The sequence below is a fragment of the Dipodomys merriami genome, unplaced genomic scaffold (genome assembly GCF_024711535.1).
Source record: "Dipodomys merriami isolate MVZ:Mamm:240054 unplaced genomic scaffold, mDipMer1.0.p SCAF_2, whole genome shotgun sequence".
In the NCBI taxonomy this organism is placed as follows: domain Eukaryota; kingdom Metazoa; phylum Chordata; class Mammalia; order Rodentia; family Heteromyidae; genus Dipodomys; species Dipodomys merriami.
The window spans coordinates 19,095,288-19,122,405 of NW_027203381.1; the positions used below are offsets into that span (position 1 = coordinate 19,095,288).

Here is a 27,118-nt window from a genome sequence, read left to right on the forward strand (position 1 = left end):
TACAAGGGCTGCTGACAAGCTCTGATCCTTGCCCAGAGGACACAAGGATATGGCTGCTCCATGAGGGAATAAGGTTTCAGAGATGAGGCCTAGGGTAGGTGTTCCCACTGGCAGGAGCACAAATATGGATGAGCCATGGGCAAAGGCAACACCCTAGAAGGGGCAGGGTATTGTGAAGGACAAAAATCTGGCCAACACTGCAGGAACTGTATCATCAGCCAGCCCTAAATAGCCACCAGAGAGAAACAAAATTTCATCTTGTTCATGCAGCCTATGGCTTATTCCTAACAACCTTAGTCTTTGATGCTTAAAACCCAAGTCTTTCACCATTGAACCAAGGCTCTTCCAACCACAGCAGACCTCATTTAAATCTAGGCTGCCAGATTTCCTGCTTCCTCATGCAGTGGATGGGGTACAGCAGTCAGGTCCATACCACCGCCTCTTATCAGGAGGTATGGCTCTGCCACCTCCTGTGTAGCTCAACCAGCTTCTGACCTCTGGTTTGCTCTGTGACATATACACTCACTGTCTGTGCTGGGGTATCTCTATACACCTGAGTCTTGTCCTTCTAAATAGGTGTGAGACCCTGGAAAGCAAGGCCTTAGTGTCAGGTTCTCTTAGAGCTTTGTACCAGGACTCTGCTAATACTGCCACCGGGTAGGTCTCCAAGAAATCCTGCCCATAAATGCCCTGAACTCCTCTGCCTTGGCTCTGAGCATCTTCCCAAAGCACAGGGTATGTCCCAGCTAGACATAAGCAGGCTGTAGGCCTTTCCCAAACTCCAAACACAACCACCACAGGCACTGCCACAAGGCAGTGAAAATGGTATTGACAGTGGTCCCAGCACTGTAGAAAGCCCCACCCAAGAAGCCCCCATCTCTGGACATATCAGAAAAGTGACCCTCATCTCCTACCCAGAGTTCTGCCATGAAAGGACCTCCATCTGGTCAGCTCAGAAGGGAGATAATGCAGTAGCCAGGTCACCAAAGGTCTCCCACTGTGCAGCCACATGGCTGCCAACAGAATCCCATTCAAGAATCTTACCAAGATTTCCTGTGTCAGCAACAATGAAACACACACTCAAATCTTGTAATGAGAGAAAACCATCCAGGACAGCTTTCCACCCTCCGTCCCCTACCACCATGGAGCAAAGCCTAAGAAAGATCCAGACCCCAAACTACCAAGCTGCTTCCCTCAGTACAACCTAGAGAAGGATTTATCCAATAGTACAAGGGACTGAAGTAGTGGGCAGGGCCATGTGTTTCCCAGCAGCTGTGGGACCAGGGGCTATGGAGTCTGGGCTGGATAAGTGGTTTTCTGAGCTTTTAACGCATAGACTCTGAAATGCATGGATGAGGATCAGTGGGCCAGCTGGACCACTGGAAGATGGGGGCCCACAGGTCACTACGCAGGTCTGGAAAAGCAGCTGCCTCACTTCCCTCCACTCCACACACCCCACTGGGGATCCTTCACAGGACCTTACAGGCCATATAGAAGGCTCCTGGCTTAGCTGGTGCACTGGGAAGATGGACAGACCTCTGGTGTCCTCCTACGAGCTGCCCCCATCCCTCCCTCTGAAGACCTGGAGGGAAGTGTTCTCCTTCCCCCCAGTACCCCAGTAGCACCAAAATCCGGAGTCTCAGTGTTTAGTGGGGGTAGTCCATCAATGTTAGCTCATGAACCTCCAATTCAGTCACCTGGCTTCCTGGGTAAAATATTCTGCCATCATGAGGGTATGTTTCAGAGCAGCTCTCCATTGCCTCTCAGTGCACACCTGGATTATTTCCAGGTGTTTGCTATTACACCAATTACTACTAGAAAGACTGAAGCATGGTATGTTTGAGGCAGGGTACATCACTGCAGCCAAAGAATTAAGGGCTTCACAGAGATACAGACAACATCCTGCTGTCTCTTCCATCTCCCTAATTGTCCCACATCCCCACCTCTCAGAAGCCACAGACACCCTAGGGACCAGGCCAGCCTAGGGACCCAGAGAAGCAAGACCCCCAATGACACCCACCCCTTATACACACAAAGCACAGAGCTGGTCCCCTACCTGCTGTGGGGGAGCTCGTCCTCGGGGGAAGGAGCAGCTGGTGTCTAGCTGCTTGCTGCAATCCGCTGTCCACTGCAGGGCAGAAAGGAAGAAAGGTCAGTGATGGCAGGACACACAGGCACAGCCTCACTCTGCCCAGCTCCCAGATGCCCCCTGCACCTCTGCAGCAGGGCCAGAAGAAAATCCTGACAAGGTATTTTCAATGGCAAATCCATCTCTACTATCAGGTCTAAGTGCAGTTATATTCTGAAGCCAGCCACACGTGGTGCCAAGATCCTCAGATGTGTAGATGACCAAGCACCAGCTCTGATCACTTGACCTGGTTCTGTCCATCCACATGGGTGTGGCTGGAGCTGGAGGGGACACAAATGTATGTCTCTGCTTGGCTTGTTATGTCCAGTTACAGGTGACAGATATGGCCTCAGGATGAGCTCCAAACTGGCTGCCAGTTGCCAGGCTGAAGTCTATTGAGCTGGAAGGGCTAGTCTATTCCCAAGTATGATCTGATGAGTACTGATACTAGAGTCCCTAAAGTCTGCTGTATAGAGATTCTAGGTCTCACTCTCTACCTATTGACCAAGATTGAGAGGTTGTGGCCTGAGGACCAGTACTTTTGAGGAAAGTTAAGAGAGCTACTGACACCCATGCAATCTCTCAGGCTTCATTCTATCATCTATGAAGTGGGGACACCATGCCAGACGGCGCTATGAAGTAGAGATGAAGGCTCTCTATAAGAAGCGCTGTACAGCCACAACAACACAGTGGGAGTGTGGCAACTCCTCAGTCAAGTGTTGGCAGCCTTGTGGTGGTGTCTGTACTGTCTTGTAGTGCGACAGCCTGGAATGCTGCTAAATACGACCTTCACTCCTGTGATAGACACATACACATGAGATGCAGAGGGGTTCGGCTCTGTTTGACACCTCAAGTCAAAGCTGTTTGAGTGTGATGGTTCCAGGACAATACTGTCCTGGTTTTCTAAAATCTTGGTCCAGAACACCCGCCTGACAGTGAGTCAAGGGCATGCGCTCTGGATGGAAAGGCCTTATGATGTTGTGAAGGCTGGGTTCCAGTGCTCCACAGTTGCTCTAGTTTATACTTTCCTCAAAAGCACTAGTCCTCAGGTCCCAGTCTCTCAGTTGCTCTAACAAAATAAAATGAGATCCACAGATAGGAGTCAGGGCTTGACTTTACATTTCTTATTAGCCAGGTTTTGTGTGTGTGTGTGTGTGTGTGTGTGTGTGTGTGTGTGTGTGTGTGTGTGTGTGTGTGTGTGTGTGTGTGTGTGTGTGTGTGTGTGTGTGTGGTGTACGCATGTGTATGCATGCACATTAGCCAGGTTGTGTGTGTGTGTGTGTGTGTGTGTGTGTGTGTGTGTGTGTGTGTGGTGTACGCATGTGTATGCATGCACATGTGCTAGTCCTGGGGTTTAAATTCAGGGTTTGGATGCTGTCTCTGAGCTATTTTTGCTACTTGAGCCACAGCTCCATTTCTGGCTTTTTGGTGGTTAAAGATAAGAGTCTCATCGGCTTTCCTGCCTTGGGCTAGCTGAGAGCCATGATCCTCAGCTCTCAGCCTAGAGTAGCTAGTATTACAGACATGAGCCACCATAGCATGGCATTAGTAAGATCTTTAAGAACAGGTAAATTATGTTAAATAATATGCCATACATAGCCCAATTATCCAAAATATTACCACTTCAATAGTGTTGATAAAAGTGAATTTTATTTATATTTCTGTCAGTTTTGGGGCTTGAACTCAGGACCTGGTGTGATCCTTGAGCCTCACTGTGTTCAACACTAGCACTCTACCATTTGAGCTACAACACCATTTCCAGTTTTTGAGTAGTTAAGTGGAGATAAGAATCTCATGGAGACTTTTCTGCTAGATCTTGCTTTGAACCACAATCCTCAGATCTCAGCCTCCTGAGTAACTAGGCTTACAGAGTAAGCCACCAGTGCCTAGAAAAAGTGAAAGTTTTTTATAGTTTAATTTCCATACTAAGTACTGAAATCCATTCTGCATTACATCTGAGATAAGATGAGTCCCACTTTAAGTACTTCAGAGCCACATATGGTCAGAGGCTCCTCTATTGGGAGATGGCAAAGATGGTAGATCCATTCCATGTCCATTCTGCTCCATATTGTAGAAGGGCTGGCCTTCCCAGGCTCCTGGATCAGCTAGCTTCTGGCTAGACTTGGCCAGGAGACCAGAAGAAGGAAGGAGCCAGTGTACTTTCCCCCTCCCTTTTCCCCCTCTATCTTTCTCCTTTCCCATTTTCCCCACCTTCCTCTCCCCCTCCACCTCCTCCTCCTCTTCCTCTTCCTCCTACTCTTCTCCTCTTTCTCCTCCTCCTCCTCTTCTTTTTCTCCTCCTCCTTTCTTCTTCCACCTTTCTGCCTCTCTCCATACCCTTTTTTTTTTTTTTTTTTTTTCCTGTTTCCTACTCTTTACATTAACCAGTAACAGGGCTGGGAAAGTGGCTCAGTGGTAGAACGCTTGCCTTGCATGCATGAGGCCCTGGGTTCGATTCCTCAGCACCACATAAGCAAAAAGTAAAAAAAAAAAAAAAAAAAAAAAAAAAAAACATTAACCAGTAACAACCTGGTCTCCTTCAAGGCTCTAGCCCTCAGCAGACACAAGTTACACTGACACCACATTAAGATATGATAATGGCTAACTGTAGGTGCTAATTTATTTCAGTTAGCCTCTTAGCTCTTTTATCATCTGGGTAAATAATTCCCTAGATTAAATTTCTGCTTGTGCAGAATTGCAATCTCAAAATATCTCTCCCAGAACATTTTATTAATTGAAAAATAAGAAATCCATCAGTCAACACTTTAACTAAACGAGAGAGGTTAACAATACCAGTAGTAAAACATATCCACACTGTACGCTGAGCATGTGCATCACTTTTGAAATATTTGCTCCAAATACTCAACCTTAATGTAATTACAAGAAATGCCATACAACCCAAATCAATGAATATTGTCCAAAATCAGTGAGCAGTGCTCAGACCAAGAAAGCATCACAGATCTAGGGCCGAGTAAGAAGAGATGACAAATGTAAATTTGGACCTTGGAACAGAGAAAGGGAAATTAATAATAAGTTGGTAAACTCTGAGTGAAAGTCTCCAGTTAACAGCTAGTTTCCTTGTTCTGATCACTGTTCCAAGGTTATGTAAGATGCTTGTATTAGGGGAAGCTGTGTGACAGTAAATTCAGAATGATTTCTGTACCTTGGTTACAAGCCTAAAATAATTGCAAAACAAAAAGTAATGTGCACACCTATGTACATATGTACATTTGCACCATGTAATTTAGTCTGACCTAAATATAATTACAATGTATATACATGTGTGTATGTTTATGTATATGTTTAAACTACTGTACAAACAATCCCTCTATTGTATATTGGTATGGTTTCTTGTCCCCCGGATGAATAAGGTTACTACTACTGCTGTTCCTTCCCTTCCCAGTGTCCCAGAGATTTCAATCACAGCTGAAGTGGCATCCCATACAGCTGTGAGTCAGGGGTGGTCGCAGCTCCTCCTGGGGCTGGTGTGGCCCCTGGCAGGGTGGGACCTACCACAAGAGACAAGCCTGCATAGAGAGGATGGTGCAGCCTACATGTTTGCAGGCAGACTTGCTCTGCTTGGAGAAGTGTCCCAGAGTGCCACGCTCCATGCAGAGGGCTTGCTTATCGGTGGTCAATTTAGATTCATACGTGTCCACCAAAAGTCCTAGTCCCCTTCTGTGTGCCTCCCCTACCAAGAAAGAAGAGGTCCCCCAGCAGCCATGCAGGGAAAACAGAGGATGTGTGGTAGGAGGGGAGGTCATGGTCTCCACAGGGGCTGTGAGGGGGGGGACATGGTCCCCTGACAGGAGCCATCCAGACAGGTGAACAGGAGGAAGGGATGCTGGATAGCCATGGACAGGGGCTGGAGCTTCTGGCAAGGAGCAGTTAGAGAGGCAGAACTTGCTCATGTATGGTTTCTTAGTAGCAGTGGGAGAGGTACAGGGATGGGAACAGAGAGATACGGAGTGTGGACCAGACAAGCAGCAGGAAGTGGGACAGTCTGTGGAGTTCAGTGATGGAGCCCACAGGAAAACAGAGGGAGCCATCAAGGCTGGACACAAGCATCACCCCCAGTAGAGGGAGAGGCTGACTGGGTGGCTTTCTTGACATCTAGGGAGGCACCAAGGAAGAATGATCACCCTTGTCACCCCAAGCTCTATCCTCTAGACTTGAGGGGCTCCTATCACCCAGCAGCCCCAAGCCATCATCCTCTCCAGGTCACCCGCCTGAGTGACTTCCACAAGGGACCCGCATAGCCCCTGTCCTCAGAGCCCAAGCTTGGGAGCTCTCTCTTCCCTTCCAACCTCTTCCCATCTTGGCAGGGTTCTTCCCTCAGCATCTCCTTCCTTCTCGTCCTCTGCCTCCCTTTGTTGCCTCTGAGTCACCTCTCTGAAATACCCAGACAGACCTCCCCAAACCATTTCTAGATGGTTCTAGAGTAGGACAGGTTTGTAGACAACGTGTCTGAACCCTCACACACAGGTCACACCAGCTTGCAGCTTGGGGCTTCCTGACAATGCATTCCCTTAAGGAGGTAAAGGTGGTGTCTTGAAAACCTCATTGATGGAGGCAGGACACGTGGGAAACCTTTGTATATAAGAACAATGCATATGAAACTCACTAAAATAGTTTTAGGGCTTCAACTAGACCCATCATAATTTATATCTTAACTGAAAAATCTGGAATAAATATTACACAGGATTAAGATCTGATAAAGCCAGGCACAGGTGGCTCATGCCTGTAATCCTAGCTACTCAGGGTGTTGGGATCTGAGGATCGTGGTTCAAAGCCAGCCCGGGCAGGAAAGTCCTTAAGACTTTTATCTACAAAAAACCACTCAGAAAACCAGAAATGGTGCTGTGGCTCAAGTGGTAGAGCTCTTGCCCTGAGCTGAAGAGCTGAGGGACAGCACCCAAGCCCAGAGTTCAAGCCCCACAACCGACCAAAAAAAAAAAAAAAAAAAAAAAGATCTGATAAATACAGATGTATAGACATGGATTCTGTACTTGAAATGGATGTTTGAAATGTATTTCTCTATCTATAAATCTATCTATCTATCTATCTATCTATCTATCTATCTATCTATCTATCTATCTATCTATCTATCTATCTGTCTGTCTGTCTGTCTGTCTGTCTGTCTGTCTGTCTGTCTGTCTGTCTATCTATCTATCTTATCTGTCTATCTATCTATCTATGGCTAGAAAGGGGTTTGCAATCAGGCCTGGGCGCTGTCCAATAGCTCTATCACTCAAGCTGGTGCTCTACCACTTAAGCCACAGCTCCTTTTCTTGCTTTTTGCTGGTTAACTGGAAATAACAGTCTCATGGAGTTTTCTGTTTGGGCTGGGTTGGAACTATGATTCTCAGATCTCAGCCTCCTGAGTGGCTAGGATTACAGGTGTGAGCCACCAGCACCTGGCTCTCTATGTTGTAAATATTTCAAAACAAAGCAACGAAGAAGATGGGTTAGTGATGCATCTCAGGGTGGGAAGGGATTTTGAGCAGATGTGGGAAGGATAGGGGAGAGCATGAAGCATAGAACTGAAGGAACAGAGAGAAGGCTGAAACTCAGAGGGGAAGAGGCTGATGATGCTAAAGTTGAACTGGACTCATTTTTACAGTGTTTGAAGTCCCGCCAGGAAGTGGCCCTACCAGATATCAAAAACTGTGACCAAAGCAGATGGTGAATCAGCACAGGAACAGCAAAACAGATCAGCTGAGAAAAACATACCTTACACATATTAATGTACAAATGGGAACTTAATATAGAATAAGGATTGCAATAGCCACATGGAATTCAGACAACCCACGGGCCATTAAAGCAAAAATCCCTCTAGATGTCTACCTTGCACTGACCCTGGGGGGAAAATTGCATTCCAATTAACATCTAAGATACAAGCTCAAACTACATCAACACTTAAAACTTCCAGGCATGCAACAAAAGAAATAGCTAAGAATAAAAGACAAAGGAGAGGCTACTTGGCAACATGGATAAGCAAAGATTAATCACCAGATGATATTTCAAGGCTCCACTTAAATGAGGGCCTATTCTAAGCCTGTTACACTGACAGTTCTTTTTAGGGTCTTTTAGATGCTCTACCTTTGCCCATCTGGCAAACACAGACACTGTCAAGTAACTTGTCCAGGGTTACACAACAATAAAGTGGCGGAATAAACAAAAGGAATAAGTAAGTATTAAATCAAAGATCCAGGAAAAATAATTGATAATAAATACGATGCATGGTATTGAATTCCTCCAAGATCCTAAGCAGAGTTTTTGAAAGCACTATTGGTAAGATTTAATGCTACTGGCAAGATTTAAATATCTAAATCTTAAATAAAATTTAATAGTTTAAGATTGCAGACCCCAGTGGGTGCTGTGGCTCACACCTGTAATCCTAGCTCCTCAGGAGGCTGAGATTTGAGGATCACAGCTCAAGCCAACCCAGACAGGAAAGTCCTTGAGACTCTTATCTCCAATAAACTACTCAGAAAAAGCTGGAAGTGGCACTATGGCTCAAGTGGTACAGCACTAGCCTTGAGCACAGAGAGGCTCAGGGACAGAGCCCAGGCCCTGGGTTCAAGCCCCATGACCGGCAAAAAAATAAGAAAAAGATTGCAGGCCTGGTCCAAGTTGGTGAATCCAGTGATTGGGAGGTTATTGGATACTAAGGACTATGGCTTAATGAATGGATTAATTCTCTGATAGGTTCATAATATGATGGCATTACTTATTTATTTTGTGCCAGTCTTGTGCCAGGCTTGAACTCATTGTACTATCTCTGAGCCTTTTTGCTCAAGGTTAATGCTCTACCACTTGAGCCATACCTCTACTTCTGGCTTATTGGTGGTTAATTAGAGATAAGAGTCTCATAGGCTTTCCTGCCTAGTTGGCTTCAAACCACGATCCTCAGATCTCAGCTTCCCAAGTAGCTAAGATTACAGGTGTGAGCTCATGGCTCTTGGATTGATGGCATTATTGTAAGTTGGAGTCTAACTGGAGAAAGTAGGTTGCTAGAAAAGGTATACTTTGTCTCTAGCTCCTTCCTGTCTCTGCCTCCTTGCTTTGTGGCTGCTATGGGAGCTCTCCTCTGCGATGCTCTGACTCACATAGGTCCAGAAACACCGAGCCAATCAACCTCAAACAGAAGCCTATGAAACCACAAGACTAGTGAATCTCTCTCTCTCTGAACTCTTTATGTCAAATATTTTGTCAAAGCCACAAAAAGTGAACATCATAGTTATTAATAATCTTTTAGTGGAACATTGGTGAAATATAAAGTCTATAAATTAAATAATAGCAGGATATCAATGCTTAATTCCTATGTTATGGTTATATAAGATTTTATTATTATTAAGTAAGACATATCCTTCTTCTTAGGAAACACATGCTGAAGTGTTCAGGGTAAAAGGTTATCATGTATGCAACTTATTCCCAGATTTTATTGGTAATACTTGAACTTGCATACCATGCAAATGTATGCATATAGTTCTTATGTAATTAAAAAAACCTAAACAACACAAAAGCATATAATGATACTTCTCATGCTCAGCGACCCATCAATGGTCCTCCCAGAAACTCAATTTCTGGTAAGCCTTTCATGGCTGGCCCACCACTGAGCCCCTGTGAGCCATGACACAGGAAAAATGGAATCGAGGGTAGAGAAGATGCAGGAGTCAGACAGAAAAGGGATGAGCGAATGGTGAGTGGGTGCCCAGCATGGAAGGAAAACATGAAGGAAAAGAGAAAGAAAAACAGTAGAGAAGACAGCATACTAATGTGAAAGCTTTCCTGCCCTCATTTATATCTGCTCTGTTATTTCTCTTTTAAAGAGCACTTTGTGGCTTAGACAAAACCTAGGACTTTCACAGGGCCGACAGCACCAAAAGGCCTGTAGGAAGCAATCTTAATCCTCCCACATTCTACCCTTCTAAGAGACAGCAGCAGGAGACAGCTGGCCTCAGAGAAAAGAGACAGCTGGGTCCCATGTGGGGACTTAACCCAAGCACCTATCTGAGTCACATTGGGGCTCATAAAAATGCCAGTGTCCAGGACAGGCTTCTCTCCATTCAGCTGGATCGCAGGGGAGATATCAGTGTTTCTGGTATCAAGCATCAATGGTTCTGTTTAATCAGTTGTATATTGCTCCAAAGTTTCCTGATCATTCTCCAGATCGCTCCATGACATCAGAAGTGTCAAACATTCCTCATCATAACACTCTATTCTATTCCATACAAGGTTAATGCCAAAGAGATTTAGAGTCCTAATTTTCTTTCTAGAAGGAAGAAAAATATGTATGAACCACATAATTGCCTATCACAGCTTGTAGCCAGAAGTAGGCAAAGTGAGATGGAGAGGGATGGGGTAAGGTGAAGAGGGGCCCTAGGATCAGCGTGGCACCACCAGGTGGGATGGTTTGGCCATCTTCCATCTCTGTGCTTCAGTTTCCTTCCTTCAGAGTAGACTATGGTTCCCTTTCCTTCTAAGGATGGACTAAGGACAACTTTCAGGATAGAAAATTGGGAGTTGGAATCATTAGAGAAAAGAATCCTAGCCAGGCGCTGATGGCTCATGCCTGTAATCCTAGCTACTCAGGAGGCTGAGATCTGAAGATTGTGGTTCCAAGCCAGCCCAGGCAGGAAAGTGTGTGAGACTCTTATCTCCAGTTAACCACCAGAAAACCAGAAATGGCATTGTGCCTCAACTGGTAGAGTGTTTGCTTTGAGCTGAAGAGCTCAGGGACAACAGCCAGGCCTTGAGTTCAAGCCCTACAACTGACAAAAAAAAAAAAAAAAAAAAGAGTCCTAAACATAGAAAAAGGGTGATAGGATAATGGACAAGAGCTGGGAAACCACATACATTCTTTTGGCTATCTTTTGGTTATCTATCTATCTATCTATCTATCTATCTATCTATCTATCTATCTATCTATCTATCTATCTACCTACCTACCTATCTATCTATCTACCTACCTACCTACCTACCTATCTTTTCTCCATCAATTTATCTGTCTGTTGTAGTTTAGGTATAAAGTATCTGAAAGATCATGTGTTGAAGGCTTGGTCCTCAATCAGTGTGACTTTGGGGAAGTGCCTGGGTCATGAGCATGAGAACCTGATCCATGAGTTAGTTCATTGATGAGTTCATAATTGGACAGAAGCTAGTAGAAACTTATTGGAGGAAGGGAATTGCCGGGTGCGTGCGTGACATTGAAAGGATTGTCCCTGGCCTCTTCCTCTGTTTCTGTCTACTTTCTGGGCATCAGAAGGTGAGCCTGTTAGCTCTGCCACAACTCCCTTCCTCCAGCCCTTCTTTCCCCTGCCATCCATGTTTCCTTCCTAGTTGTGACTAGGGCAGGCTCTAGGGAACACACTGAACAGTACCATGAGGCATTTTCTCCCTAGGTATCCACAGCCATTTATATCTCAGATGCCAAATAATGACATTACCAACTGAGAAGTAACATTCTTCTCCACTCCCCCAAGCTTGCTCAGGTTTCCAAGATTCTTAACTATTTTCTTCTCTCAGAAACATCAAAGCTCCACCACCACCACCACCACAGATGACAGACAAATAAGGACATTCTGTGTGTGTGTGTGTGTGTGTGTGTGTGTGTGTGTGTGTGTGTGTGTGTGTGTGTGTGTGTGTGTGTGTGTGTGTGTGTGTGTGTGTGTGTGTGTGTGTGTGTGTGTGTGTGTGTGTGTGTGTGTGGTGTTTGCTTTCCATTTAAAACAGTCATCTGATTAAATAAAAACAAGCAAAGTGCTTTAGCAGAACTATTTCCACCAAAGCTGTGTCAATAGAGTTTTATTGTTTTTTTTTTTTTAAGAAGTGTCTGAAGCAGACACAACTAATCCCGGCCTGGAATCAAGTTGGCTGTCCTTCCTCTGGAGTCTGTGGCCAGATGTGTTTGTGGTCAAGAGAGAGAGGAGGTAGGACTTGAGCTCCCACATAAGAGTGGGCCCGGAATCCTACTAGCTGTCTGCATTCACCCAGAAAACTTCAGTACATGCAGGAAGTTTAAGGTTGTACTCTAATACTACAAGGGCAGCATTCCCCAACTTCTGCATCATAACAAATACCCTGTTAGAGCCTCTCCAGAGGCCTATACAACCTGATTCTGGGCATCCAAGCATGAGTCCCCTCTCCCAATCCCAGGAGCAGAATGAAAAAGTGCAGAGCAAGGCTGCAGGCATTGCAGTACCTTCTCTACCCTCAGTGAGCTCAGCTGTCCTACAGACAGATGAGAAGTGCCAGCAGATACCTGGCTTCCAAACTATCCTCCTCTCCAATGGTTGCTTTGGACACAGGAATTCTACTATTAGCAATGTTTTTCTCTGGAGTGAAGTTTCACAATTCCTTGGATTCCACCTCTGGCAATTGCATAGTTCAGCCAGAGGACCCTGGGGGGAGGGCGGGGCTGCTGTTCTACATCACAGAAAAGGCAGGGGGCACAGGCTATCTCCAGGGGAATGTCCACGGAGTCTGCTCCCAGGAACATCAGCTCTGATGCTGCCAGAGTACAATAAGAATGAATTCACCAAAAAAAAAAAAGAAGAATGAATTCACCTATTTCCTCTCCCTTTACCCAAGTCAACCTAAAGAGATTAATTTCCTCACTCTACCCTTCCTGCTACTGTGGCACCTGCTTCTCTGTAGCTTCTATACCTCTAGTCCTCCTTTCCAGCATTCCTAACTCATCAGGATAATATCTATTTGCTAAATAAAACTAAGCTTTTGACCCTTACAGCTTTATCCAAGGTCACACAGGCAGCCAGAAACACATTTGAAACTAACTCTTGAAAATATCTACAGCCTTAGGATAAAGATCCATGTTGCTGGGCATCAGTGGCTCATATTCATAATCCTAGCTACTCAGGAAGCTGAGATCCAAGAACCATAGTTCGAAGCCAGCCCAGACATGAAAGTCCATGAGACTCTTATCTCCAATCAACTACCAAAGAGCCAGAGGTGGAACTATAGCTCAAATGGTAGGGTCTGAGCCTTATGCACATTAAACTCAGGGATAGTGCCCAGGCCCTGAATTCAAGGCCTAGGATGGATGTGCACATGTATACTACACAACACACACACACACACACACACACACACACACACAGAGAAAACTCATAAAGATCTATGCAAGACATGTTCATACGTTACTCAGGGTGACTCTGCATCCCAGGACACAATCCTGCAACTGAGGCTACCTCCTATCAAAGGCCAGTGCTGCCAGATTGACCCAGAAGGGGTGGGACCTGCCTCAGGCTCTGGTCAGAATGCTTCATGTGTCTGAATGGATCAGAATATGGAGCTGTGGGGAGGGGCTTGAGAGATGCGATTCTTCAGCTACCAGTAACTGCTGGCTGCATTGGAAGTCAAAGAAAACGCATACATGATTGATGCATTATGATAAGCTCTGTTCATCTAGAATGTAAGCTTGTGGAGGGGAAGGGACAGTGGCTGGGCACAGGATAAGTGCTCAATGAATGTGTTTTTCAAAGACTCATAAGAGTCTGTCTAGGCCTCAGCTGCTCATGTAAGGATGGTCTATGGGTGGTCTTTAGGGGTCAAAGAGCACACTGCTGATGTGTGGGTATTGGCAGGGGGTAGCTTCTTATCTGGATGTCAAAGCCTCTCCTCTAGGATCCTGGGTACTAGGCAGAGTGGGCCATCCACATCTTGGCAGCTAGGGCCAGGTGACCACACTCTGCTGGAGTTGGGATCCCTGGTATCACATCTTTGATCTCGCCAAGGCCCTGGGTCAGGGCTCACCTGGGAGACGTGAGACTGTGTCCTTTGGCTCTCACCATCGCCCTCTGTCTTGTCGGTCAGCAGCCCCTGCACCTGGTACTCCAGCACGTAGCTGTCGATGAAGCGCTCTAGCTCCTCGATCTCCTGGGAGCGGCTGCTCCCTGCCTCTGAGGAGGCCGACGCTGCTGAGGAGTTCTCCATTCCTCTGGCTCAGGGGCCTGGGTGGGCTGGGGGGAGAGAGGACAGACAGGCTCCATAAGACACTGCCGGAGGCCAAGATGAAATATTCTCACCTCCAGCATGGTCAACCAATTGTCAGACAGGTCAGTGGTCTACAGGCTGATCTTTAGCCTAAGAATATGCTGGGTTCTCACCATGCACAGAGAGAGACTAAGGCCAGAGAATGCAGATGATCTGCCTAACTAGCTAGTCTGGTGACTGTGTAGTGTTTAGGTGAGTGCATGCCCAGTGTCTTAGAAACCAAGCAACATGTTCAAGGTCACAGAGCAAGGCTCCAAGTGAGTAGTCACAGCCCACCAGTCTTTTACTCCTACCTTCCCATAGCCTACTAGAACCTAAAGGATACCTCCCAGTTCTTCCTCAGTGCCACCCTAACAAGCAGTTAATACACTGAGTGCTGTGTGTGTGTGTGTGTGTGTATGTGTGTGTGTGTGTGTATGAGTGCACGTGTGGATTCTTGTTACTCCCCTACTAAGTGCAGGTTCAGGAAGGCAGTCTTGAGCAGGTTCAATGCCTGACGCTGGACAGATAGCCTGAGCTGAATGGGAACCATAAGGCTGATGTCCAGAGAGGACTGAAAAGGAGCCACCTGCGAAGACAGTCAGAATCTAGGGCCACGCCCATTAATCCTCAAAGACTTCAGGTCTTATCCAGGGCTCCCTGGCACACCTGACAGGTACATCCCAGAATGGACAGGAACTGGAAGGAAGTTGTTTTCAGAGGGATTGAAGGATTCCAGATTCTGCCTGTAATACAGGCTCCCAGAGCATCTGGCCCACTCTGCTGGGCTTTCTCAGGTACAACCCAGGAACTTGTGTTTGCCTCCACAGACATCCCTGATTTCCGGCCCTGCCCCTATTTCCTGCGAGGTGATGGATGGGGAGGAACAACAACAACAAAAACCACAGCAGGAGCAGGAAAAGTGCTGAGGCTGCACTTCTCTGTGAGGAGTGAGGCTGGGCGGGGGTGGGGTGGGGTGGGGAGAGACAAATGAGCACATGATGGGAAGGCCCAGGGTGCAGGAGGACCATGGGGCCCTTTGCCTATGAATAGAGCACAGGGCTTGGGGAAAGGGAAAGCCACACTGTCCTCCTGCGGCTGCACCTGTGTGTTAAAGGCCTGTGCTGCCAGGAGCCATGTCAGCCATTCCCCCCTGGAGCAGCTGCCACTATAGCGCTGGGTGCCTGGGTGCCTATTTTTATAGCCAGAAATGAAAATCACACTTGTTCCCTGATGGAAAGGCATCATCCCTCTCACTGCTGGCCCCCTCCTTCCACCAGCCCCAACATCCACCCGCTTCCTGCAGGCCAGCCTCCTTAGAAAGCCAGCACAAAGCACAGGGCACAGGGCGTTAGGTCCCAGTGTCTGTCTCTTCCCTACCGGCTGGTGCTGCCTGGCTCTGAGCCCAGAGGCTCACAGTGCCCTTGGGGCTGCAGATCTGGAGGAAAAGGTAAGGCTTACACTAAGGGGTGCCCCGCTGGCCCAGAGACAATAGCCAGAGCCTCTCAGGCACGTCAGGATCTTTTCCCACCAGCGAGTGACAAATGGCATTAGGAGCTACAAATTTAGCCAATCCTTTTAAGAACAGCCAGGTATTAGGGGCAGCACCTCCCCCTCCAATCCCCAGGGGTGACTTGGGATGACCTGCAAACCAGAAGCAGTGTCTTCTTGGCTGCCTGCCAGCCTCTGCCCTGCTGGAAGCATCCTGACCTCCTGCGTTTTCCCTTCCATCCCTCTGCATTGAGTGAGCCACCCAGCCCGGCACCCTGCTGAACCTCCCACAGAAGCTGGGATGATTCAAGGTCTACTTGTTCCTGGCTTGGTTTTTGGCTTTGGGTTGCAGCTAGGGACTTAGTTTCCTTGGATCCCAGGCCAACTGCAAGTGATCTGGGGGTGACATAGAAGGCTTGCTTGGTGTTCCTGAGATCAGCAGCCTTAGGGACCCCTCACCTGCTCCCCCCTATCCCAGCTGAGTAGCAACCCTGCATCTAGGTAACACCTGAACTATTCCCTCCCCTCCCTGGCAGGTCCTCCTTACTCTTCTTTAATTCCACTCATCACACCCACCGGCTTCTCCTCACCTCCCCCAGCCCACCAGCACTTTGCTCCAGCTGGCCCTGTCACACATAACCCTAGCTGTTGTCTGTTATACCCCATTCCCTCTGCCTCCTCTCCCCTTACTACCTCCCCAGACCTCTAGCATCACCTGCATCCAGAGCACACAACTAGGGCTAGAATTCTCCTTCGCCAGATGCCAGGCAGCTCCCAGGCAGCCCCCAGACAAGGGACTACCATGCTACCTGCAAAGCCTATGAGAGGAGAAAGGTCAGGCTGCCAGGAGAGAAGATGCTCATGGCCACACTGAGAAAGCCATGGGAACCCACTGCCTGCCAACTCCCTCCCCCTGTCCAGCCCACACCCCAGACCCTGCACAGACAGAACACCATCCCCCCCCTCCCCTCCCCTGCAATCTACTTCCACTCAGCTCAGTGCTGGCCTGATGACTCAGCCCCAGCAGTGTTTGTCAGAGACAAGCAGACATCTTTGGAAAGAGGAAAGGAGACATCTGTGACCACAGCCTCTAGTTCCCAACCCCCGGGAAGTGAGAAAGTTCAGAAACAGTACAGTGCTGGTGGTGGGTGACCTTGGAAATGAACAACATTTATGGTCCCAGAAGTTAAGGTCATCTGTCATCCTCTAAATGCCTGACTAGCCACCACTTCACCTCCAGTTTAATTCTTTGTTACACATTTAATGGGGTATTTTTCCAATTACAGGTGTTGGGGGACTTTGTGGGCTGCACACCAGATGTTGTGTGTCATGATCTAGGTATTAAACAATGTATCACTACATAGAAACATACAATGAAGGTGTAATTACTGTTTCTGAGACTTTTGCTTCACCTGCCCAGTCTGTGTTTTTTTCGTGAGGCAAGATAAAACAGCTGAAATCCACTGGTCCAGGGTGAGGCTTCCCATATTTCAATGACACAAGGGTCACAGGGCATCTTGTTAAAATGCAGAGTCAGCCAGCACCGATAGCTACACCTATAATCCTAACTACTCAGGAGGCTGAGATCTGAGGATCATGGTTCAAAGCCAGTCTGGGCAGGGAAGTCTGTGAGAGTCTGATCTCCAATTAACCACCAGAAAACTGGAAGTGGTGCTATGGCTTAAGTGGTAGAGCACTGGCCTTTAGCTAAAGAGCTCAGGGACAGCACCCAGTTCCAGAGTTCAAGCACCATGACCGACCCCCCCCCAAATGCGACCCCCCCAACAAAATGCAGAGTCAGATTCCATAGATCAGAGTTGGAGGGCCTGAGACCCCCTCCTTCCCTTCCTTTCCCCCCATTTTTCTCTGTGTCTGTCTCTCCCTGTCTGTCTCTCTGTCTTTTTGTTTTGAGACAAAGTCTTGCTGGTGTCCTGGCACATGAAATCCTGCCTCAGCCTCCTAATTGCTGAGATTACAGGCATGGCCAGTAAACCCGGTGAATTCTGCATTCCTAACAAGTTCCCAGGTTCATTTGTAGGTTAGAGAGCTATAGCCCAGATCTGGATAATATTGTCAATCCTTTCTTTCTTGTAACTACCTTTTTCCCTTTGCTATTTTCCCCCACCCCTTTCATCCATTGTTCATATACCCCACCTAGGGATAATGGTGCGTTATCCCAGAAGGAGGAGGAGGGGACCACCCCTCCTTGGCTCACTCAGGACAAGGGCAGAGCTTGCACAGTTGGGACTTGGCCAGGCTGGGCTTTCATCTTCTGGTGGATGCCAGGCACTACTTCCACCTTGGACTTGCAAAGTCAGGCACATCTCAGCATCTGCCTAGAATCCTGCAAGACTGAACTTCAGACTTAGATACATCCATGTGGCCGGATCAGCACAGGAGGGACTCCTGAGATCCATGCCACGTAACCACAAGCTCACATGAACAGCCCAGCCTCTATTCTGTGCAGATGAGGATAACCAGGCGGAGGTGAGTCAGGCTGAGGCTAGTCAGATGCCTCTGGCTAGAGACACAGCTTAGATATAGGCCTCTCAACAACCTGCCATGGTAGATAACCCCACTGAGAATCAGCTTCCCCTCCTGTGACAAACTAAGCTCTGCGACTGCAACTACAGTCCACTAATATCAGGCAGGAATGATGACAGCAGACACCCTTGCCATCCCATAGCCCTTATACCTCACTCCGTGAGCCCCATCCCAGGCGGGGCCTAGACCAAGCCCATGGTCCCTTCAGAGCATCATGGAGAAAGCTAATGGAGCCTGGATGTGGACCTTGCTGCTTGGTCCTGGGAGTGGCCCTGGGGTGATTGCAAGCCGGGCAGGATCCCCCTGAGGGAGGGGGATGGGGGAGCATTGGTAAAGGGAAGAGAATGAAGGTGTGTGGCTCCTACTCTCAACAACTACTGCCTCAGAGTCCAGGCCTCTATTAGCAAGTGTTTCTCCTGGAGGAGGAGGAAGACCTCCGCTGCAGTGGCTGCACTAGGGACACCAGGAGGGAGGGCATCATGGTGAGCTCTGAGGTTGAACTTCCTGTGTTATTCCTGGATGTCTGCACTTCGGGCCTCAGGCACCACAGGGACCTCACTGGCCGCTGGCACTGATCACCCGTCCACTCTCTTGGCATCTTCTCACCCTCCCTTTCACAGTTACCCAACCTCTCTCTGCTCTTGAAATTTTTATGGGGTTTCCTCTTGTCTTGACAAGATGGTAAGGTCCTTGAGGATTTGATCCTCCTACACCTGTCTCCATCCCAGCTCAGCAGGAGCAGACTGGCCTCTAATCTTTCAGCCCTCACTCTCCTACTCCAGAGACTCAGGAGGCTGAGATCCGAGGATCACTCCTTCTTGAGCCTGCTTCCTCAGCTCTCTCACCTAGAGCTGCTAAGCCGACTTATCAAAGCTAAAGGACGCTGCGGTCCAGCATCCCACTCTGGAACTGGGGCTCAACTCTTCCCTCAGTCTTCTGAAGCCTTCTCAAGACAATTCATCCCGGCTAAGATGTATTAAGTACCTGCTACGCACTGTGCCCCACAGATGCGAGGGGATATGGAGGCCATGGATGAAACAGACAGAGCCATAGGCTCGAGAATCACTGGCCAGACACATCCCTGGCTGAAGTCAAGGGACTATGACCATTCCGGGATGGGATTCTGGGTCCCCTGCTGGCTTAGCTTCTTGCAGCTGTGTGGTGTGGGGCAGGCTGACCATGTATGCATCTCAGAGTATCTTGGGGAGAGATGATGTGTGATAAAAATGCTTGGCTCAGCCAGGTATGCAGCAAAAGCATGGATATATTGGTTGTAGTCATCATTAGCTTCACAACCATCCCTGTGTCCCTCTCCTATCTCCCCACTTCTCCAAACCCCACACTCTTATCCTTGGAGCTCCCCTGCAGGAACAATTCCTCTAGGAAGGTCTCCTTGGCCACTCTGGCTACCACTGGTTATCGTGATCTCTGAATGCCACTTGTCTGCAGATCTCAGCCTTCCCTCATTCCATGACCTGTGTGGACACCAGTCTGGCTCTCTCCTCATCCCTTTTAGGACACATGGACTCATGGGGACCATTCTCTCTCCTCTCTGGACCCTGGGGTAGATGAGCTGGCTCCATCACCAGCTCTCAAAAATGTATCTGGACAGTTGGTTAAGTGAAAACAAACTGAAAGCATGCTGGGCAGGGAGACCATTCATGTCCTGCCCTGAACCCAGTAATACACCCAGAAGAGGAGATTGGGTTAAAGCCAGAAAGCTCCTTCAAGTTGGTGGCCCCAGTATCCTGGGCACACTTTCTCAGGTGACACTGTATTTCCAGCATCTCTGTCAGGGTAACCAAAATCCCCAATCAGCGCTCTCCCTCTTGGCAACAGCTTCCTGAACCAGAGCCCAGCTGGAGCCCCTACAGCACAGAGCCACTTGTGAGAAGCTGAGTTAGAGCCTTGCAGATCTGTTCATCCTGGTCTTCGTCATCAAAACCCTGTGCTGGAGGTAGAGCTGACTCACTTTTTACATGCTTATTCTTTTGTGTGTGTGTGTGTGTGTGTGTGTGTGTGTGTGTGTGTGTGTGCCAGTACTAGGGCTTGAACTCGGGGCCTGGGTGCTGTCCTTTAGCTCTTTTGTTCAAGGCTAGCCTAACTCCACCACTTGAGCCATAACTGCACTTCCAGCTTTGTGGTGGTTAATTGGAAATAAAGAGTTTCATGGGCCTTCCTGTCTGGGCTAGCTTTGAACCTCGATCCTCAGATTTCAGCTTCTAAAGTAGTTAAGACTACTGGTGTGAGCCATGGGAGCCCACCCAGCTCACTTTTGAGAATGGCAATGCTTGTCCTCCCCTCCTCTTCTTCTAGGACAATACCACTCATCTACTGGCTGTCACCCTGACCCCAGCTGACAGAAGCCTCTCAGAACAGCTGATATAGCTGCTCACTGGGCCCTTGGCCCCTGTGTACACACAGGCATGTACACTGCCCCTCACCTGGGATGATACCTCATCACCCACAGAAGCATGGCCACAGGTAGAGATTGCTGTGGCTTATTTGGGGGAGGAAGGGGCAAGTTTGGATCATAATGCGTTTTGCTTGACCGGGTTTTTTAAATATTTGAAGCAACATTATAAATCAAAATATTGCACATAAAAAATTCACATGCTTGGCTTTTCCTTTAAAAAAAAAGAAAGAAATGAAGAACTAGCAACATTAGCCCACCTTGCCATACTGTTACTATCAGTTAGAACTAAAGAGCACTGACCCATTTAAAGAGGCACTCAATCTGCAGTTTTCCACAAATCTGGCTTTCCCTAATGCCTCCCCACTGCTCACAGTCAGCACACCCATTGCATCCCTTGCCTATACATTTGCCTTCTCTAGTCCTCTTATAAGCATCTGAGCTTGAGAATCCTCTGCAAGGAGTAGTCTATTGGTATACAAATGATAAGTGCCCCCTAAGAACTTGGAAATAAATGAAGAACAGTGACAGTATATGATAATCCAAACCAGAAACGTGCAAGATCATTACACAAAGGAAGAAAGGCTTCCGGAGCAAGACTCAACTGAGCCCGGCAGATGATAGCCACAAAGCTACTGTGGAAAGATGGCATCGCTCTGATGGGGTTGGGCTGCTCTGACCAAGAAGATAAGGACCACAGAATGCAGTGCCCATCCAAGTTCTGTCCAAACATGGGGTACCCCTCCTGGTGTCTCAGGAAGAGTAAAGCCAGAGATGTCCTCTGCTCCCATTATACCTTATCATACCCCAGTTCAGCTCTGTGTGAGTCAAGTAAAGAGCTAGCTAAACCACAGCCCTTAACAGACAGAGACCCATCTGCTCCTTCCTTTGGTCCTGTGGGAGCCAGGGCTGGGCTCACCACAGGTAATTCTGTTAATTAAGCCAGCTATTGGTGGCTCCTGTCTACAATCCTAGCTACTCAGTCTGGGGATCATGGTTTGAAGCCAGAATGGGCAGAAAAGTTTATAAGACTCCATCTTCAACTAACCATCAAAACGCTAGATTGGAGACATGGCTCAAGAGCACCAGCTACAGGCAAAAAAAAAAAAAAAAAAAAAAAAAAAAAGCCAAGTAAAAGCACAAGACCCTGAGTTCAAGTACCAGTACCAGAAAAAGAAAGACAGAGGCAGAGAGGAGGAAGAGGAAGAGGAAGTTGGAGGAGGATGAAGGAAGGAAGGACATTCAATTAATCTTTGGGAGCATGATGACAGATTCCCAGAATGTAGAAAGTGGCCAGCAGAGAACCACTGCTCTGTCCCCTGTGGTATCAACAGACTGGTAAGATGGCACATTAGACAGACAGCTCAGTCAGCAGGTATGTAGCAGGCCCCTCTCCTGCTAGGTAGCCTGTCTGTGTCCTGCACAATGCGCGAGGCCTAGAACCATTCTTCCAGCTCTTAATAATCAAGGGCTGCAGGCAGCCGAGGCCATACTGTGGCCTCCTCTCACAGATGCAAACCCTAGAACAGGATGTCCTGCTGGACAGGGCAGGATGATAACCCCAGGCATCCCAACTCCAGCCTGGGATGCTTGCAACACTGCAGTCTCACTGCCTGTGACACGAGCCAATGAATCACTGGCCTTCCCGGCGCAAGAGCTCAGGATGAGCAGGAGAGTGACAGTGGAGGATAGGAGGGCCTGTGGAGGAAACGATGGCACAGTTGAGCTGTGCAGACCACAAGCATTCACAAGCTATGTCTTAAACCTTGTAGAGCTCAGAGCCCCAGTTATGAAAGATTTTTTAAAAACCCAACTCTGTATAAATAGAGAAAATAATCTAGTTACTAGGACTGGCTTAGAACTGTGATGGAGAGAAGGCAAAGGGTACAGGATGCGTTTGAGATGACAAAGGTGTGATATTTGCATATATCTGCATTATATTGAAAACCAGTTAATTGTGCACTTTAAATATGTCAGTTGCATGATGTATGACTTACATCTTAATAATTCAGTTAAACAATTAATATAGTATATAGGTAGGCCCAAGATCATTGCTTTGGCTTGGAACCTTTCTACCTGGTCAGCTTGGCAAACTCTCCGGAGAAAACTGCAGTTGTGAGGATCAAGGAAGATCAAATGAGTAAAGGACATCAGAGATGAGGCTGAAAAAAAATGTGTGAGATCTGGTCTTTCATTGTACCTGAGAGAACTGTTTGTGCCTTCCTTTAAGGGAGTTTGTTGTCTCATCAAAGACGAGGATGCATCTTATGGTATAGCTCTATCTACCACAACCATCCATCACCCATCCATCCATACATCCACTTATTCATCCATTTACCCATCTATCCACCCTTCTCTACACCTACCCACTCTCCCATACACCATCTATTCATTATCTATCTACTGTCTATCCATTCAACACCAACCCATTCATCAATGCATCTATCCATCCACCCACTAATCGACTCAACTACCTATTCATCTACTATCCATCTATCCATCCATCTATATACACACCTACTCATCAATTCACCCACTTACCTACCTAACCATCCATCTATCTTTCCATCCACCCACCCACTAACCCACTCACTCATCTATACTTATCAACTCATGAATTCATCTACATATCCACCTACTCATCTAGCCACCTACCTATCCATTCACCCATTTATCCATCTATCTACCCACCATCCATCCATCCATCCAACCACTCACTCATCTATCTATCCAGCTATATACATACCTACTCAACGATCCATCCATTTATTCATCTATCTAACTATCCATCCACTATCCATTTATCTACTTAATAAGCACTTCTGTAAGCCTGTGTTCACAATAGGAGAGGAAGAGAGGCTGCTCATGATCCAAGTCCTGCAGGGACACAGTAGAGCCGCACTCACACATAAAAGAGGCACCAACAAGGTTACTTGTAGCTTAGCAAGCTTAGCTTGCTCTAATTGTCAGAAAAATACAAATGTAATACTAGATATTGGAATCAGAAGAGACAATAGAAAGTACTCAATTGTAAGACCCACTATTAACTTATCAGCCACAAAGAAAAGAAAATGTTGTCAACAGAACTATACCATAATACCTTCATAATGGCCCTGCACACAGACCAACCAGTCACTAGGCCCAGGTGATTCAGAGGCCATCTTGTCTCTTCTGAGGGATTTGCCATTTCTCTCACCTGGAGTAGCATGGCTTCGCGTACATGATGATGCTCACTGTTTTACAAGAAAGTGTGAGATTGCAGTCTTGTCTCTAACAACTTATGTTTGTTCTCCTCCTATCAAGTTGGTTTCCTTGCTCTCTGCACAGTAAGAACTTTCAGTGTCATGGTGTGACCTCTCTGAAGACACACTGAATGACAATGATATTCAAGATGTGGGTAACCACAATACACTTAGATTCACCGAGTTCACAGCAGTATAAAAAACAGGACCCCAATGACATAGGCTCAGGCAGTGATGGCACTGCCATGCCAGCCATGTGCCTCTAAGCCTGCAATAGAAGACAAGTCTTGATTTAAGACATGTTAGGTGGTGAAAAGAACATGCCTGTAGCCCCCCTAAAATAAGCAAGCCACTCCTTCATGCGACAGGTGGGAAATGCCAGCACAGAAATGATAGGACACACTCCAACTAAGAGCGTGGACCCAAATCAGATTTCTGGAGATTCCTGCCAATTGTTTCCTCAACTCTCAGGCTGCCACAACACATTAACATTCTAAGCTGTTCTTACATCTTTGTGTGTGTGTGTGTGTGTGTGTGTGTGTGTGTGTGTGTGTGTTTGCACGTGCATGTGTGTGCATGCATACTGATACTGGGCTTGAACTCAAGTCCTGGGCACTGTGTCTTAGCTTTTTCACTCAAAGCTAGAGCTCTACCACTTAAGTCACGGCTTTACTTCTGGCTTTTTCATGGTTAACTAGAAATTAAGAGTCTCATGGGCTTTCCTGCCTGGGCTGGTTTTGAACCAAGATCTTCAGATCAGCTTCCTGGGTAGCTAGGATTACAGGCATGAACCACCAGTGCCTGCTTGGTCTTGGTCTTAAATCTTTTTGCCATTAAAAACAAACAAACAAAGACAAAACTGACAATAAAAAAAAAATAACCCAGCAGGCTTTCCAAGTCTCTAAGACAGTGAGATTAGCCCAGTCATGCATGCAATCTTGATTCAATAGGCTGCAAGGATGGGGGATGGGAGGCCTCATCTCAGTACCATCTCAGGGGCCAGCTCCCGCACGTGGGAGTGGAACACAGCTGGGAGGCCCCAGCTGCCCTGAGACCGCATTCCCATGCCTGCAGGCCGCTACCCTGGCTGCCTTCTCACAATACTGTGCCGTGATAACAGATGAGACTGCCAGGTATTTCCTAGAACCCACACGGTCCTCCCTCGGGGAGAGCCCTCAGGAGCTCCGCAGCAGCGAGAGCGTGACCTTGACAGTCATCTTGGTGGATGCACACCTCCAGAGCCCACGGGGTCGAAAGACTGGTGAATAGATACTGAGTGTCCCCATGGGCTCCGCGCATCCTGCCCGCACCTCGGCCTTACAGGGCACTGACTCAAGATGGGGGATAACGCGTAGTTCTTTTGTGAGCCTGGAATTGGAACACTGGCCCCTTGACATGATCACAGATTAACACGATCAGAGCCTTGTTGCTCCCACAAAAGCCCCTTTTCTTCTCCTAGAGCTGGATAAAGAATGGGCCTATGGCTTAGCTAGGAGGGCTGACCGTAGTTCTGTACTCCTGAGACGCTCGCCCCTGCAGGCAGGGCTGAAACCTGAAAAGACAGTACTCTAGATGGAAGTGTGTCTGCCCAACTCGAAGGGGACCAGTGGCCCATGGATGCAGTGCATCTGTGCCACCAAGAGGCACAAAAAGACCTCTCTGATTTCAGCCGGATGATACCATACCCTGCCATCAGGTAATGGCACTGATGGGGGAGATGCTACTCTAGGGCTGGAATACCCAGCGGAAAGGGGAGAATTAGTTGTTCTGTAAGAGCTGATGAATTGGCTCATCTCATCTTGTGCCATCCGAGGGAGAGGGTGGACTTCCGGGGGAAAACAAAAATCCAGCACTGCAGTCTGGCGTGCAATGATAAGCCAAGGGCAGGGCTGGGGCTGCTGAGCCACTGCTGGAGCTCAGAAAAGCTCTCCGGAGCTCATCCCAGTCCAGCTCTGTCTTTGCCACAAAGCCCAGCAAACACGTGCCACCGGCTCAGGGCCTGCTGCATCCTGTGCTAGACCCTGGGCTCTCAGGGTGAGTGAGGCCTAGATTTGGAGGACATCCTGACCCAAAGGTTCCTTGAGATGTTCCTTAGGTTACCAAGCAAGCAAATTCTAGAGTCCACCTAAAACCCTTGAACCTCCCAATTCTCTGGCACCTTTTCTTCCCAAACCACATGCCCACCATTTCAGGGCCTCAAGCTTAGCATATACTCACTGGAGGAAGAAGGACATGGCTGCAGGATATGGGAGCCAAGGCTGGGATGGAAAAGCAAAGGAGCAATGGAACAGAAGGTGCTAAAAAGCTCCAGGGCCTGCTGCAGGTAGAGGTCTGCCCTGTGTATTGACTGCTGAGGCTTCTTACCTGAATCAGCCATGCTATCAAGCTGGGGAAGAGACAACAGCTAAGCTTACAAGGCCTTTCTTCAGAACAGAACTACAAAAGCATTGTGGATCTGCAGGTTACTGCCTGGCCCAGCCCAGCCAACTCCTATTCATCCCTCAAGTCCCAGCCTATAGATTCCTCCTTCCCTAGACTCATTTTCTACTGAGTGACCTGTGAAGGGGTCATTAAGCTCCTCACATTTCTGACTTCTCTTAGATTCCTTGTCACTGATGTCTTTTTCTTTCCTATTCCTAGTGCCCCATGCAGAGTAGGTGATCAGCGAGGTTAGAGCAAGGGAGAGAAAATTTAACAGGCCAGTTTATGGCACACATCATCCAATGCTTCCTCCTACACTGAACTTGAGCATCTCCCTTCAGCACGTGGTCTTCATCCCACCCATACGGCTCCTCCTGGAGAGTGGGGACTAGGAGCAGAGCCCACAGCGCAGTGAAGGCTGGATTTGGCTTCATGCCTTTGGTCTATGAAACCATAGCAGTAGGGGACACTTCTGGCTGAATCAATGATACCCATTCACTTCTTCCTTCCAAACAGAATCTTTATCACATTGGGGGAGACAACATGTCCAGGTAAAAACTACATTCCCAGTCACTTTCATAGACAAGATCGGCCCATGTGATATAAAGGGAAGTGAGGGTGTAGGAAACTCTTTAAACAGCATAGATGCGGTTGGCACATGCTTCTTGTGCTTACCACTTTCTCGCTCTTGCCTGCAATACAGATGTAATGGGTAGAGCTCCTGCAGCTCTCTTGAGCTACAAGACAATGTGGAGGCTAGAAATCAAGCATTAAGCGTGGGAAAGCAGAAAGACAGAAAGAGTCTGGGTCCCTTATGACCACCGAGTCTTTGCTTCTGTCATCCCAAGCTGTCTGTGTGTGGGGGCATGAGAAAGAAAGGAAT

At 47.7% G+C, this 27,118-nt stretch overlaps 1 protein-coding gene across 4 annotated transcripts in view; it reads right to left on the reverse strand.

Annotated features, from left to right (window-relative positions):
• The window catches only part of Ctif (cap binding complex dependent translation initiation factor), a 231,771-nt gene that overhangs the window by 179,085 nt on the left and 25,568 nt on the right, over nt 1-27,118 (reverse strand). For all 4 annotated transcript variants that reach the window (XM_070029184.1, XM_070029186.1, XM_070029187.1 and 1 more), the window contains exons 2-3: nt 13,906-14,111; nt 2,057-2,128 (exon numbers count right to left, since the gene is read on the reverse strand). In XM_070029184.1, coding sequence (XP_069885285.1) covers nt 2,057-2,128; nt 13,906-14,085 — 252 coding nt within the window. In that variant the 5' untranslated portion in view covers nt 14,086-14,111. The remainder of the gene's footprint in view (nt 1-2,056; nt 2,129-13,905; nt 14,112-27,118) is intronic.